Here is a 14,239-nt window from a genome sequence, read left to right as displayed (position 1 = left end):
CAAATCAAAGTCAAATGATAAATTGTCAAAACGAATACACAGGAATTTATCGCTTAATTATCTTGGCACATATAAATGTAACATATTTGCAATATATACTTTTAAATATGATATACAATTTCTAAAACGATTATAAAGCAACATCAAATGAATGAAAGAAGAAGAAACGAAATAAAAAGAAAATAACCACAAAGCCTTATTCACAACACGTTTATGTTACTTTTTCAGAATTTGAAATATTGTGTATGTTTATGTTCGTTTAAGAGTTATTATTGACAAATTGTCATTGGCAATGATTTTTATTCGCACAAGTGGTTAAACATTTTCATCAAAAATGAAGAAATTAATTATATTGTCAATATCACAAGGATAAGACGCTTTGATCTAACATTATCCCCTACCTGACACCCGCCCCTTCCTTCCAGTCACTGTTAGAACCCCCAAAAATATGTTCTTAAGTCAATTTCCACATTTAGTATTCATAACTTCCACATGTCATTGCATACATACATGTATACATATACTCTATTGATCGAGACCAAATTTTTACAAATATAAAGAGACTTGGCTGAGTTATGACATTGAATGTAAACTTTGTTATAATGAAAGCACTGGAAGGGCGAAAGAGTTGTTACCCTTGTATAACTAATACTCTAGAGGTATAATGAAAATTGTGTAATAGTGTCATATTATTGTTGTTATGAGTACTAAATGTGGAAAATGACTTTAGATCATATTTTTGGGGGTTGTAACAGTGACTGGAGGGAGGGGAGGGGGAATCAGGTAGGGGATAATATCAGATCAAAACGCCTTTTCCCTGTGGTTAATGGTTGAAAATCGTTCTTTAGATATTGTAACAATTAGGAGGGAATTTATACTATATGAATGATTAATCAAAACCAGCGGTAAACAACATCCAATTGACCTTTACGATTTAGAGTAAGTCACTGTTTGAGATTACTAAATGACGTCTGATTCCATGAAATTATTGGAGATAGAATTATTGAATATACATAAAAATAACAGTTCGGAAAAAGTTGCACTCTGTATTGTCAATGGTCTATAAAATGTGCTATTAACTTGTCTTCAGATGTGGTGAATGTATAAAAATTGATAAAATACTGAATACCTCGTGAATAAGTTCAGATAATAACTAATTAACTATCGTTCCATAGCCGGTAGCAATGAATCATTTATTTTATAGCAAACATTTTCAAGTCAATGAATTTAAAGAGATTAAAAACAAGCAAAGGGATATACTTTATTCATACATTGTTCTTGCTTGTTTTGTTTGTTTTATACGGTGCACCAACACAATATACGTCACATGGCATTGAATAAGGAAAGGTGAACTTGCCTAATCTAACTTAAAGCAACACCAGAGGTCAAAACCACCTCACCTGCTGGAGCTAAGAGATACATACTTAGACTCTAGTAATTCGAACTCATTTAGCCGCCTCTTACAACCACTTACGCAGGGATAAACGGTCGCTGCAATATTGATGCCTCGACACATGAAGGGGCGTCCGTGGCCGAGTGGTTAAGGTCGTTGACTTCAAACCACTTGCCCCTCACCGCAGTGGGTTCGAATCCCGACAGGGACTTTCGATTCTTTCATGTGAGGAAGCTATCCAGCTAGCTTACAGAACGTCGGTGGTTCTACTCAGGTGCCCGTTCGTGCCTGAAATAATGCACGGAAGGGCACCTGAGGTCTTCCTCCACCAGTAAAAGCTGGAACGTCGCGATATGACCTATATTGTGTCGATGTGACGTAAAACCCAAAACAAACAAACAAAAAGCCTCGACACTTGAAGGGAATCCCCCCTCATCCACAAGGGAGTTATTCATACATACAAGGTATCTTATCAATGTAACATGCATTTCTGTGAGTAGACATTTTTTTAAATGATGCACATTAAAAAATCATTAGTCATTGTTTTGTTAATCAGCCTTATTTCTTATTCATTGAAGCATAATTTATTTTATTTACAAGATATCAATTTTGAGTAGTGTTTGAAATTCAATACAATACTTATACATGTATACGAAGGAGTTTATAATGGTATTTTCTCCATTGAAATACAAGGGCTCAACTTTATATATTTTTGTCACAATATTTAAAGTGAAATGATATTTAATTGAATTCAAGTAAAAACAAAGTTAACTTCATTATTATCTAAAAATATGACGTTCGCCTTTATAGGTAAAGTCATTGTTTAGGAATAAATGATGGAGCACAGTTATTTTTGATTCAACAAAAAAAAGAAAAAGAGTTAAATTAAACGGTCAAATGTAGGTCACAAACATACTGGTATCGAAGCAGTATCCGTCGGCTAGTAGTATCCGACAATACGGTTATTTTCGTTTATCGCAACTCTTCAAAATTGAAGGTACGGCTTTTTCCAGAACGCTATCATCAAAGGAAACGCTCGACTGAATTTCTACTGTCAGAGGTAAACATTAGATATATTCGTTCTTACCTTTAGATTTTACAATCAGGTGTGTTTACATTTTTCGCATGGGGGATTTCACGTGCTACTAATGCGCATGCGCAAAGGATAACTCTATTAGGCCCTAATTAAGACAAGTTTTCCCCCTTTGCCGGCGTAAAACAGACGACTTTTCAAAAGTCGCCAAAAATCATTAAAATCCATAATAATCAATCAATATAAACTAAAACTTTGTATTTTCGTCGTTTTTGACCAACAGATCTGAAAAATAAAAGCGAAAAAGGCATAAAATAGGAAAACCGCTGCCCAATTTTTCTAACAAAGGGAGGCAACTCTGTATATCATAGTCTGTACTTGAACAGTAGGTTGTTTCCCGTAAAGAAGGTTATTTTTATTCTGGGGCACCTTATGGGGTGTTTAGGATGATTAACAAAAATAAATTATAAAATAAAAACGGAGTCAATTTGAATTTGATCTTTGATATTTGTCATGCCGATTTTACTCACCATATGTTAAAAAGTCATTTATTCTTTTTTTATAGATGCCAAAAAAATACAATGATGACGATCTTATGCAAGCCGTGTCGGCTGTTAAAAGAAAACAATTATCAATATCTAAGGCTGCACGAGAATTTAATGTGCCAAGAACAACCGTGCATGACCACGTGAAAAATCCGGATGTAAGGACGAAAAAGGGCCCAGAAAAGCAACTGACAAAAGAGGAGACGGATGGATTGGTAAATTTTGTATTGTACATGGCTGGACAGGGGTTTCCTCTTACAAGAAGGATGGTGAGATGCTATGTCCAGGAAATTGTGAAACGTTCAGGTATGTAATTTCAAACCTAGTTGTTTGAACATTAACATATTCCTACATTCAGGTGGAACTAAATATGTCCCCATTAGAATGATCAAAATAACTCTTTTTTTCTCATAACAATATCAGTTGCTATAGTGTCTCACACATATCAAATCAAATTATCATTTCAATGAAATATATATGAGCCGCGTCACGACAAAACCAACATAATGGGTTTGCGACCAGCATGGATCCAGACCAGCCTGCGCATCCGCGCAGTCTGATCAGAACCTATGCTGTACGCTTACAAACTCTATAACAAGTAGAGAAACTGATAGCGAACAGCATGGATAATGATCAGACTGCGCGGATGCGCAGGCTGGTCTGGATCCATGCTGGTCGCAAACCCATTATGTTGGTTTTGTCGTGACGCGGCTCATATGTATATAATTATAAGGACTAATGAAATCTTAATATAAACATAACATAATTTTCTTTATGAAAATCCGAGATATAGCCATATAGTCAAAAGTAACGTTTTTTAATGTTTCATTACAGGACGCAGTTCGCTCTTCAACTTGTGTAAAGGTCCAAGTGACGAGTGGTTCAGAAAACTGATTGCTGATTATCCGCAGCTTGCGTTTCGGAAGCCGGAGAGCCGGGACAGAGGCAGAAACAGGATGTCCAATAAGACGGTTGCTAGTGATTTTTCAAATTTTGGTCAGATATGTTGGAAAAGCATAACGTCATGGACAAACCATCCCAGGTGTGTTGAGAGATAGCAATACTTACTTTTCAAACAGAATATTCTATATAAAGATACCCTTTGTAAATCGTATGCACCGGACGGCAAATCCGAGTAAAGTTTTAACAAAGTGTTAGACGTAAATACTATTAAATAAAAAAAGTATATATTCAGCTCTAGTATGCGTTTTCTTTTAATTAGATCCGTTTACAAAGAAATTTTTGTTTCTTCAGCTTTTGCCGACTATTCTATATCCGTTTTGGGCAGCTTATTTAATTAAAATATTAAAATAATACCGACTAAACTTAATATATTGTAAAGAAGTATTTAAGAGACTTAGCGGATTTAAATCAACGTACTGCAATCACGTTTATCGTTGTTATTGTAAAACAATATTTATTTAAGGTGTACAACTGTGATGAGACGGGGTGGTCGGGAAAAGAGTGTGCAAGAGAGAGGGTTATAGGGCCAAAGTCTGGTCATGTATTTCAACAGAATAACATGACAAATGACCATGTAACTGCCCATTTGTGTGTGTCAGCCGATGGGAGTTTTATACCTACCATGGTCATATTTAAAGGTGGTTTCCCGCACCGGAACTACAAAGATGGTCTACCAGGTAAAAATATCTTTAACAATATATATCTTAAAATATCTACATTGTACTTGCACTCATTTTAATACACAATATAATATACTAATGTGTTACCAGATGTATCGACGGAGTGTTTTTTATCCTCTTAATATTAAGCTCATGACATACAATGTTTCGTGTTCACGTAAAAAATCATAAAAGCCATTTATAAAAAAAGATAAGTAACTTATTTTTGTTAATTGATTTTACACCTACATTATATTTAATATTTTTCACGCATTTTCCTTCAGGTTCATGGCTTTTTAGTTCCTCTGATAGTGGGTATATGGATACGGAACTATTTCTTCAGTGGTTTGTGAAAGCATTCGTGCCCAATTGTGGTAAAGAGCGTCCAGTGATTCTGTTGATGGATAACCACGAGTCTCACATATCATTACCACTAGTGGAGGCTGCTAGGAAAGAGAATGTGGTGCTTGTAGGACTGCCGTCCCATACCACACATTATCTACAGCCTTTGGATGTGAAAGTAATAGGGCCTTTGAAAGACAAGGTGTCAAGGCTTGCGTCAAGCGTCAGCTTTTCACGTCCTGGCTGTAGCATCGGCAAGTCACGTTTGCCTGTACTATTAAGCTATGCCATAGACCAGACAGCCCCCAGCACTGTTAAGGATGCATTTAGATTGGCTGGTATAATGCCAGTCAATCCAGATGCAATTGACACCAGTCAGCTGGTACCCCCGTCTTTCCCTGTGGAAGAACGAGGAGATAATCCTACCATTACATGTGAGACATGTGGGCAGTTTATTGGGCAAAACCCACTGGTGAAAAGAGGTGTGGTTCCTGCCTCTTTGGCCGATATTTTGGTACCACCACCTGCAAAACCAATGCCTCAAAAAAAGAGACCCAGCAAGGCTGTGACAAGTGCTCGAGTTTTATCTGGAGATGAAATGCTTGAAATATTAAAGGTATACTTTTAAATCAAATATTATATTTACCAATACAGATTTATAGTAAATGATGTGTAGAATTTTGTTAAATTCCAGTCATCTTTTATAACAGTGTATTATAATTATGTTGTTTAAATCACATGATTTTTTATATTATTATAAATTTAAGACCCACAAATTTTAGTTTTAAAATGAAAATGTAATTAGTTTGACTTTTCGAATTTCCAATAATTGCAGGAACGTGAAGATGCAGAAGTGAAAAGACTGGAAGAGAAGAAGCAGAGAGAAGAAGATAGGGAGATGAAGCGCAAACAGAAGATAGCTGAAGATGAGCTGAAAGCAGCAAAGAAACAGAAAAGAGAGACTGAGAAAAATGAAAGGGAACAAGAGAAGTTAAGAGAAAGAGAGAGGAAGGAGAAATTTGGAAAGTTAGCTGATAGGAAGTATACGTGTGGTGTGTGTGGTGTTAGAGGAAGAGTGTTTGATGAGCAAAATGGTGTCGAGTGGTATGGATGTGATAATGATTTGTGTGTTATAACTGGTTGGTATCATTTCGAATGTTTGAGTGAGAGCGAGAAGAAACTTCTGAGAGAGAGAGTTTGGATGAAGATGATGTGCAGTGGTACTGCAAAGCCTGCTTCCCACGTTTCTATGAGGAAGAATGATAAACACAATATATGAAGAACTGAGAACAAAATAATAAACTTTATTTCACTTATTTAATATAAAACGGCAAGTTTATGCTTAAAGTATGTTGGATATTTTTATTCATGTTCTGTTACAAATTGAATTTTTTTCTTTTTATATGTGTTGCAGATAACATTTATGCAGAAAGAATTTATTTAGATAGATATTTCCTTGTAAATTAATGTGTTATTCATGAATACAATAAAGTTACACTCTGGGTACTAACATACAAAATACGGCCGTGGAAAGTAGTTAGTCTTGTTTCAATGACCATGAGTGAAAATGAATAACAAGTATTCTTTTTCTTATGTATACATGTATCCGTATTTAAATTTTCTCATCACACATTATAAAATTAATGAAATACTAAATCATTTCCAAATAATAAACATATTTTTCTGAATGTGGCCCGGAATTGTCGACGACCCGGAACTGTCGAGTTCACTGTAATACGTAATGATATTTTCGGCGAAAAATCACTGCATATGTCATATTTAATCTCATCAGAATTTCTGAATATTTCATATTAAACCCCTATATAAAATAATACTATTTGCCTAAATAGGTCTTCAAAAAGTCTTATAATAAAATAAATATCGATACCGATTTAAAAACCCGCAAAATAAACGATTAAAAAAATGTGTCGGAAACTGCTTCTTTAGCGCGTCAATTAAGGCTAATTTACACCTCCCGTTGGAGCCCCTTTTGTAATGCGCATGCGTACTTTAGGAATCCGGTTTTTATTTACAATAACAAAGCGTGGCCTGTACGTACTTAGTCATATCAAAAGTTTATTTAAATTGGAGACGTGGTATTTGGGAAAATTTTAAATAACCTCATATTTTTATCGGAAACTGCTTCGATACCAGTAAAGCTAATATAAATCGATGAAACATTCATCACTATATATAAGACTGATAACTTTATACTTCTCACAAATAAAACTAATTAATTAAATATTATTCATACCTAGGGACTATATAGCGCCCCCTATCAGGGAATATCTGATACATCTTTAGATTGCGGACGCTACTTGTCCTAATAGATTGATCTTTGTTATATACCAGCAAAGCAATTAAATATAATTGCTAATTTTCTGAGAATTATAACAGTGCAATATCAGATGGTGAAATTGGTCAATAAAATTGGGTTCCTTCACAATAAATAGTTGTATGTATTTCCTACAGTTCATAGAATAGCAGGGGTATGAAACACAAAAATAATCCATTACGGATGCCCTTGTTTACCTAAAAGTCAATCCCGGGGAAATCACGCCTCATAATATTATAATCATATTTTACTGTAATTGACAAATAAACGATAAAAGTACAATAGAATGTATCAAGTAGTATCACATGACCTTCCCACGCAACAATTCTATCATTCATCGAGTGCAAGAGTATAAAAAATCTTGCTAACTGTCAAGCACCCATCAATCAACAAAACATTATACAAATAAAAGCCGGAAAATTAAACGTTTGGTATAAGCAAAACAACCGCGAACTGTTTAAATATCTAAATCCTCTAACAACTTCAAAATGTCTATAATCCTTTATTATAACTGCAGTTGTGTTTGATTTGTTTTCATAATTAAATTATCGTATTATTAACGAATTCTCATTAGAATTGACATCAATTACGTTAATGAGAAATTTTGATTGATTGCACAACTCTGTCGCTCTGTAACTTTATATACCAAGTCTTTCAATGTTGTTTATTGATTGCATAGTTTGAAGCCTGTATGATATGTGTAGAAGTTTTATTCGATGTATGTAACAATCTAATATTTAAGACGGTGGAGGATTGATAGATATATTCATATTGCATTGATTGTTTAGTGTAATGGTTCTTAAAATTTACTAGTACAACTGCGCAATTTTAAAAATGTTGACCACCATTTTTGCGTTTGAAACCACCCAATACATAATAGGTGAGCAGAAAATGTCTTATGTATACCAATTGAATAGTTTGATGATAATAACATTGGGTTAAACAATGGAATTTAACCGTTCTGCTTTTGATACTTTCTCAAGAAAAATATATAATTTTAAGAATATTTGAACCAAATGTAAAACTATTTAAGTTCAGACCACATTGGATAATTCTCCTTTTAGCAGTTAAAATTTTCGCCCCTTTTCTGGGACAATTGCTCACACATTGTATCAAAAACAAAACCATGTGTTGAATTTATCAAAAACAAAACCATGTGTTGAATTAATCAAAAACAAAACCATGTGAATTTATCAACAACAAACCCATGTGTTAAATTTATCAAACATTAAACCATGTGTTCTTTTGTTGTGTAAACAACTTAAACTATTCATTGACTATATTTCATCCAAGTTAAGCCATTGCTTAGCCAACCAGCCAATTTGCACTGTAAAGGTCAAATACTCAGGCGGTTGTAAAGTAAAGACATCCACGTATTTTCATAGCCGTATTGTCGTATTATTGTAGCCGTATTGTCGTTTCATTGTAGCCGTATTGTCGTATTATATCATAGCCACATTGTCGTATTATTGTAGCCGTATTGTCGTTCATATCATAGCCACATTGTCGTATTATTGTAGCCGTATTGTCGTCATATCATAGCCGCATTGTCGTATTATTGTAGCCGTATTGTCGTTCGTATCATAGCCACATTGTCGTCGTATTATTGTAGCCGTATTGTCGTTCATATCATAGCCACATTGTCGTATTATTGTAGCCGTATTGTCGTTCATATCATAGCCACATTGTCGTATTATTGTAGCCGTATTGTCGTCATATCATAGCCACATTGTCGTATTATTGTAGCCGTATTGTCGTCATATCATAGCCACATTGTCGTATTATTGTAGCCGTATTGTCGTCATATCGTAGCCGCATTGTCGTATAACTATTATCTTAGCAAAACCTCGAACACATCATGAAAGTTAATAAAATAGCTATTAGGTTCCATTATGTCTTAAAATTATGTTTATTTAACGACTGAAGCTGTTGCAGCAGACGATAACAGATTACCGGAGATCTCATCCCCGACGTTCTAAAAGAGTACATTTGACATGTGATTTATTTCCTCACTTTTATGGTATATAGTATAGATTTCATTTTTGGAGATGTTGAAATAATTCTAAAAAACATACAGTTTAACCTTACCAGTGACAAAGTCTTTGAAATGGTAAGAAATAAAGCAATCATCGGGTTTTACATGTACCCTTCAAATACCGAAAATTAGCAAGGAAAATATTGAGTTCCCTGGTTATCTATTTGATTAAAATGATTTTCTGATCCACATTTTTTTCTATTTCAGATGACTGTTCTAAATTCAATTTCATATATTTTTTACATTCGGCTAGTGTCCAAATTCAAGTAAATTCATCAAATACGAACAAAATATGTATTTAAGTCTCTAAGAAATAAGAATAAATCAATATGTTATAAAAGCTCGAAAATTATTTATCTCTATTAAAGATGAGGTCAATGATTTATCCTATAATATATGCCAATGATCAGATAATTCGTATCTGGAGACTATAGTGTAGTCTAAATAGCTTTATCTGTGCATCTTAAGATTGCGAACGCTAAATGTCCTAATAATTTAATTTGTTCAAAATACAAGCAATACTGTTGTATCCGATATCAGACCAAATCAATTATCAATAATATGAAATAAGACTTAAACACAATGATGTTGTTAATTATATTCCACAAAACATTCGACAAATGTTTCAAGTAGTATAAAACCATGTTTCAAGAAGTGTAAAACCAAAATAATAAATTTTGAATCTCAAATGCTTATAGTATTATAGTTTCCTATAAAATAAAGTAAATTTAACGAAATAAATAATTCTAGTCAAGCATTAAACACAGACAATTTCGCATAAAATGACAATAACAGGTACACATCTACGGATCAATGATAGCTTTGGATTTTCTGGAAGATATATTGACATAAAAAGAAAAAAAGAACTTTGAGTAGAAACGCTTCCAAGGTCTTCTTCTTAGTGAAGACAAATGTCATACAAAATGTACGAGAAAACGTTTTTTTTTTCACAGATTCGATCACCGATAAGTATATTAAAACAACGCTTATTTTGCATAATATATCTATATTATATGTACACATTTACTTCTCTAACTCATGTATTGGATCACGTAATCATTAATTTATGAAACTTTAGAGGAAACAAATGATTAACACCGGCATGGATATTAATTGCAGCTCTTCCTTTAAGCACGGAAAAAATCAATTAATTACAACTACATAGAATCCTGTCACACTATGCTGTTCTTGTATACCCCCCCCCCCATTTGTTTATTTATTGATGTTTGTCCATACACTATACACGATGCTGATATATGTTTATGTTGTTGTTGTACTGAAGCTTTGTATATTAGTAGGGAATGAATTGATTTGATGACTTTTAGCTTTCAAATTGATAAGAAGCTATAAATTCTTTATTTACCTCTTAATCTGTAGAAATCAACATGTAAATAAATGTAACTGTATTGTTATATTACATGAGCTTCCAAAGACTTATCTTCTACCACGACAAATATACACAAGTATATAAATGTTTAAATGACATTTTGCTCTGACATTGCGTGTTGGCTTTAATACATTTATATCATTTGTATCATTGGATATCAATTTTCTAAATAACGATACAAAAAGGTGTTTTTATCGCTAAGATTTTTCCCAAGCTTGAAATTAGTTATTATATCACAGTGATCCAAAATTATATCACGAAGTGCTTCTCTTGTTGTTGTACAATCACACTATATTATAGACAATAAAATGGCCATTGAATTCCATTATATGTCTTTATATAATGTCCCTTTAACGGCTAAAGCTCTTAAAGCAGACGATTCAACAGATTACTTCTGAAATCAACCCGGTACATTTGACAAACCCTCAAATGTCACGCGATTTATGAGTCATTTTTTGAAGCAGTATTCATTTATATCACATCTGTCACAGATGAAGGGTAAATTTCTTGGACGTAAAAGTCTAGTTGTACCTTATAGTCAATATGTATAGACCATTTATAAGGTTTTTATAAATCCTTACAGTTTCTTATTATTTATTATTATTCATTATCTGTTTCAGAAAACATCGTCTAAAGGAAGGAATGATATATTATAGGACTTTCCTTGCAAAAGCCTTAAGATGGGTTGCATTCATTTATTTTACAAAAGTGTTGTTTTCTATATTAAAAAGTGTTTTTATTTCATTATGCAACATGCAATTAATTCTGTTTTGTTAATATTTCGTCTTAGAAATGCATGTATGTAATATACCTTTAATTTTTAGGATCATGATATTAGACGTATAAAAACATGGTATAACAAGCATCCAAATAATGTAATTAATAATGTAATGTATCATTAGTCGTATATCTTAGATGACATTGTGCATTATGTCAGAGTGATAAATATTGCATGAATTATCAGCTACATATAAGCCTAATTATCGGGTAACTCTTGACAACAAAAATGTGCGACTATACTATTAAGAACTAAAACATATATAAAATGGGGACAATACCAGGTTGACTTCATACATTGACTCCTACATAATGCATCAGATTTCATATACATATATAAACAATGATAAGAAAGTTATTAGATCCATATATGTGTATGAATCTTTTACATATATAATTCAGTTATTAAACAAACAACTCGACATCTTAACCTTATCAACAAAATTAAACATATGAACGGCAAAATTTTTTACCGTTTCAAAAAGGAAAAAAGAATAGTTACTCACCTTTTTTGGTATAAAGATAAATCCGGAAGAAAATTGAATCAATTTAGTCATAGATTTCTTAAAGTCTGTATGGCATTCACACACGCGAATCAATATCTAAGAATTAGTGCTTCCTGAAGAAATAGCATACATGCTCTAAACATGTTATCAATATCACAAAAACATAGATCTAAAAAACTCCTGATTATTCCCTATTATGACATGAAAATTTCATAGCTTTCTAAAACATTAAGTTTATACATTAGATTATTGTTGCGGTAAAACAAACCATATGGGTACCATTTTAAACAGAAACTACTGAAAATCGATTGAACGATAACTTCTTCCGCAGAGCCTGATCGGACGACAGTATTTCGTTTCTACTCGGCAATTTCCGGAAGCAGCGTTGTCATTTTTTTTTCCGATACCGGAAATGGAGATAGTGTGCCGCAGAAAAAAGATCAATTGCCTGACAGTAAACGAAGTTTTGGAGTACACATATAATTACGTGTTACATGTATAAGAAATACACATAATGCAATACTTGCATTAATATTTAATCACATGTCGTTATACTGAAAAGCGCACTACAGACAAAGCTAGTCAGAAATAATTATGAATTTATTTACAATAACTTGAATTTTTTCTTCTCAGAAACAAACATGCATACGCTCACGCGCACGCACTCTTTTTTTTGCACACGGGCGCGCACATATATACAGGGGCGGAAAAACCCACACAGTTTGATTTTGTCAACTCATCTTGATACATTTTAGATCTTAATACATTTTTCTAAAGATTGAATTTCTTGAAATATTTTGACTCATCTGGAGGCGTGCAACTTTAATATGTAAGCAAAGTTTACTTTTTTTTAAATTTTGTACATGAATTGATTTAATCTAAGTAGATTTTTGACAATTTAATGAAATAACCGAACTCAACTTACCCAAGCATTTACTTACCCTTAACTTAGATATTTATATTGCGTAGTATAATATTATGTTAGATCAGTGTATTTATATTATTGTATTCGAGGGCCTTTAACAAATGAAGGAAAGGGTGAAATTTGCAATTGGACGTGAGAAGCACATTACATACTACAAAACTTACAACACAGTTATTTATTTCTGAGACTGAATTATAAAGTGTCTTTAAGATTCTTACAGAAAATTGGTAATGTTTAAGGTGTTACTATTTATTTTTATTTAAAGTGTAAAACAAAAATGACCCGCGTCACGACAAAACCAACATAATGGGTTTGCGACCAGCATGGATCCAGACCAGCCTGCGCATCCGCGAAGTCTGATCAGGATCCATGCTGTTCGCTATCAGTTTCTCTACTTGTTATAGGGTTTGTAAGCGAACAGCATGGATCCTGATCAGACTGCGCGGATGCGCAGGCTGGTCTGGATCCATGCTGGTCGCAAACCCATTATGTTGGTTTTGTCGTGGCGCGGCTCAAATATATGTTGTCTGTACGCAATCATTGCTTGAATTCTCAAAAATTATGCTTTCAGATTACATATATGAAAGAAATACGTTCACATATTTCAAACTTCGTAACATACTGACTAGTTGCTTAAGGTGACTTCTTGTCGTCTTTAAAATGTATTTTTTACTGTAGAATCGTGTAATTAGGTATATACGCTTATAGAAATTTTAGTTGTACTTTTTGAGCAAAATATTATATTCTTATGATTGATATGCACTTTCAGACACTGATTCTGCGCCTATTTTCCATATATTCTTAAAGTATTAAACATATACATGTAAAGTTAAATACTTCAACCATTTTTTGTATGTAAATGATGTGAATCATAACGATTTTGGCGCCGTTATATGTCGCGACGCCGCTAAATGTCGCACTTACCGCTAAATGTCGCACCAATACCGCTAAATGTCGCAAAATCATTTGTCGTTAAATGTCGCAATGTTAACGTTAAATGTCGCACGAATTTCCGCTACCGTTAAATGTCGCAACACTACCGTTAAATGTCGCAAGATATAAATTCATGTTAAAATCATGATTAAAAGCAGTAGTATTTTAATTTAAAACGCTCTCATAGTTATTTGTACTGTAATTGCCATTTAACAAAAAATATCTTCGTTTTAATTGTTTTCTTTTATGAACCTAAATATTGAGGATTTGAGCTGCTATATAATGTAATATTGACGCTAGAAAGCGTATTCTAGAATGATACAATTGAAATCCAAGTCTCAATAGATAAGTATTTTTCTTTTGTCTCCCTTTTTCATTTATAACTCTGATTGACAACATCTTAAAA

At 33.2% G+C, this 14,239-nt stretch overlaps 1 protein-coding gene across 1 annotated transcript; it reads left to right on the top strand.

Annotated features, from left to right (window-relative positions):
* Positions 1–2,312: 2,312 nt before the first annotated feature.
* Positions 2,313–6,973, top strand: LOC132720575 (uncharacterized). Its single transcript, XM_060704735.1, has 5 exons — positions 2,313–3,277; positions 3,806–4,013; positions 4,398–4,611; positions 4,878–5,551; positions 5,771–6,973. The coding sequence occupies exons 2-5, from the start codon at positions 3,975–3,977 to the stop codon at positions 6,212–6,214; spliced, it is 1,371 nt and encodes a 456-aa protein (XP_060560718.1). The 5' UTR covers positions 2,313–3,277; positions 3,806–3,974; the 3' UTR covers positions 6,215–6,973.
* Positions 6,974–14,239: the final 7,266 nt, after the last annotated feature.

The sequence above is a fragment of the Ruditapes philippinarum genome, unplaced genomic scaffold (genome assembly GCF_026571515.1).
Source record: "Ruditapes philippinarum isolate M1 unplaced genomic scaffold, ASM2657151v2 ctg10646_1_1_1_1, whole genome shotgun sequence".
In the NCBI taxonomy this organism is placed as follows: Eukaryota; Metazoa; Mollusca; class Bivalvia; order Venerida; family Veneridae; genus Ruditapes; species Ruditapes philippinarum.
This window is presented reverse-complemented; position numbering and strand designations above follow the sequence as displayed.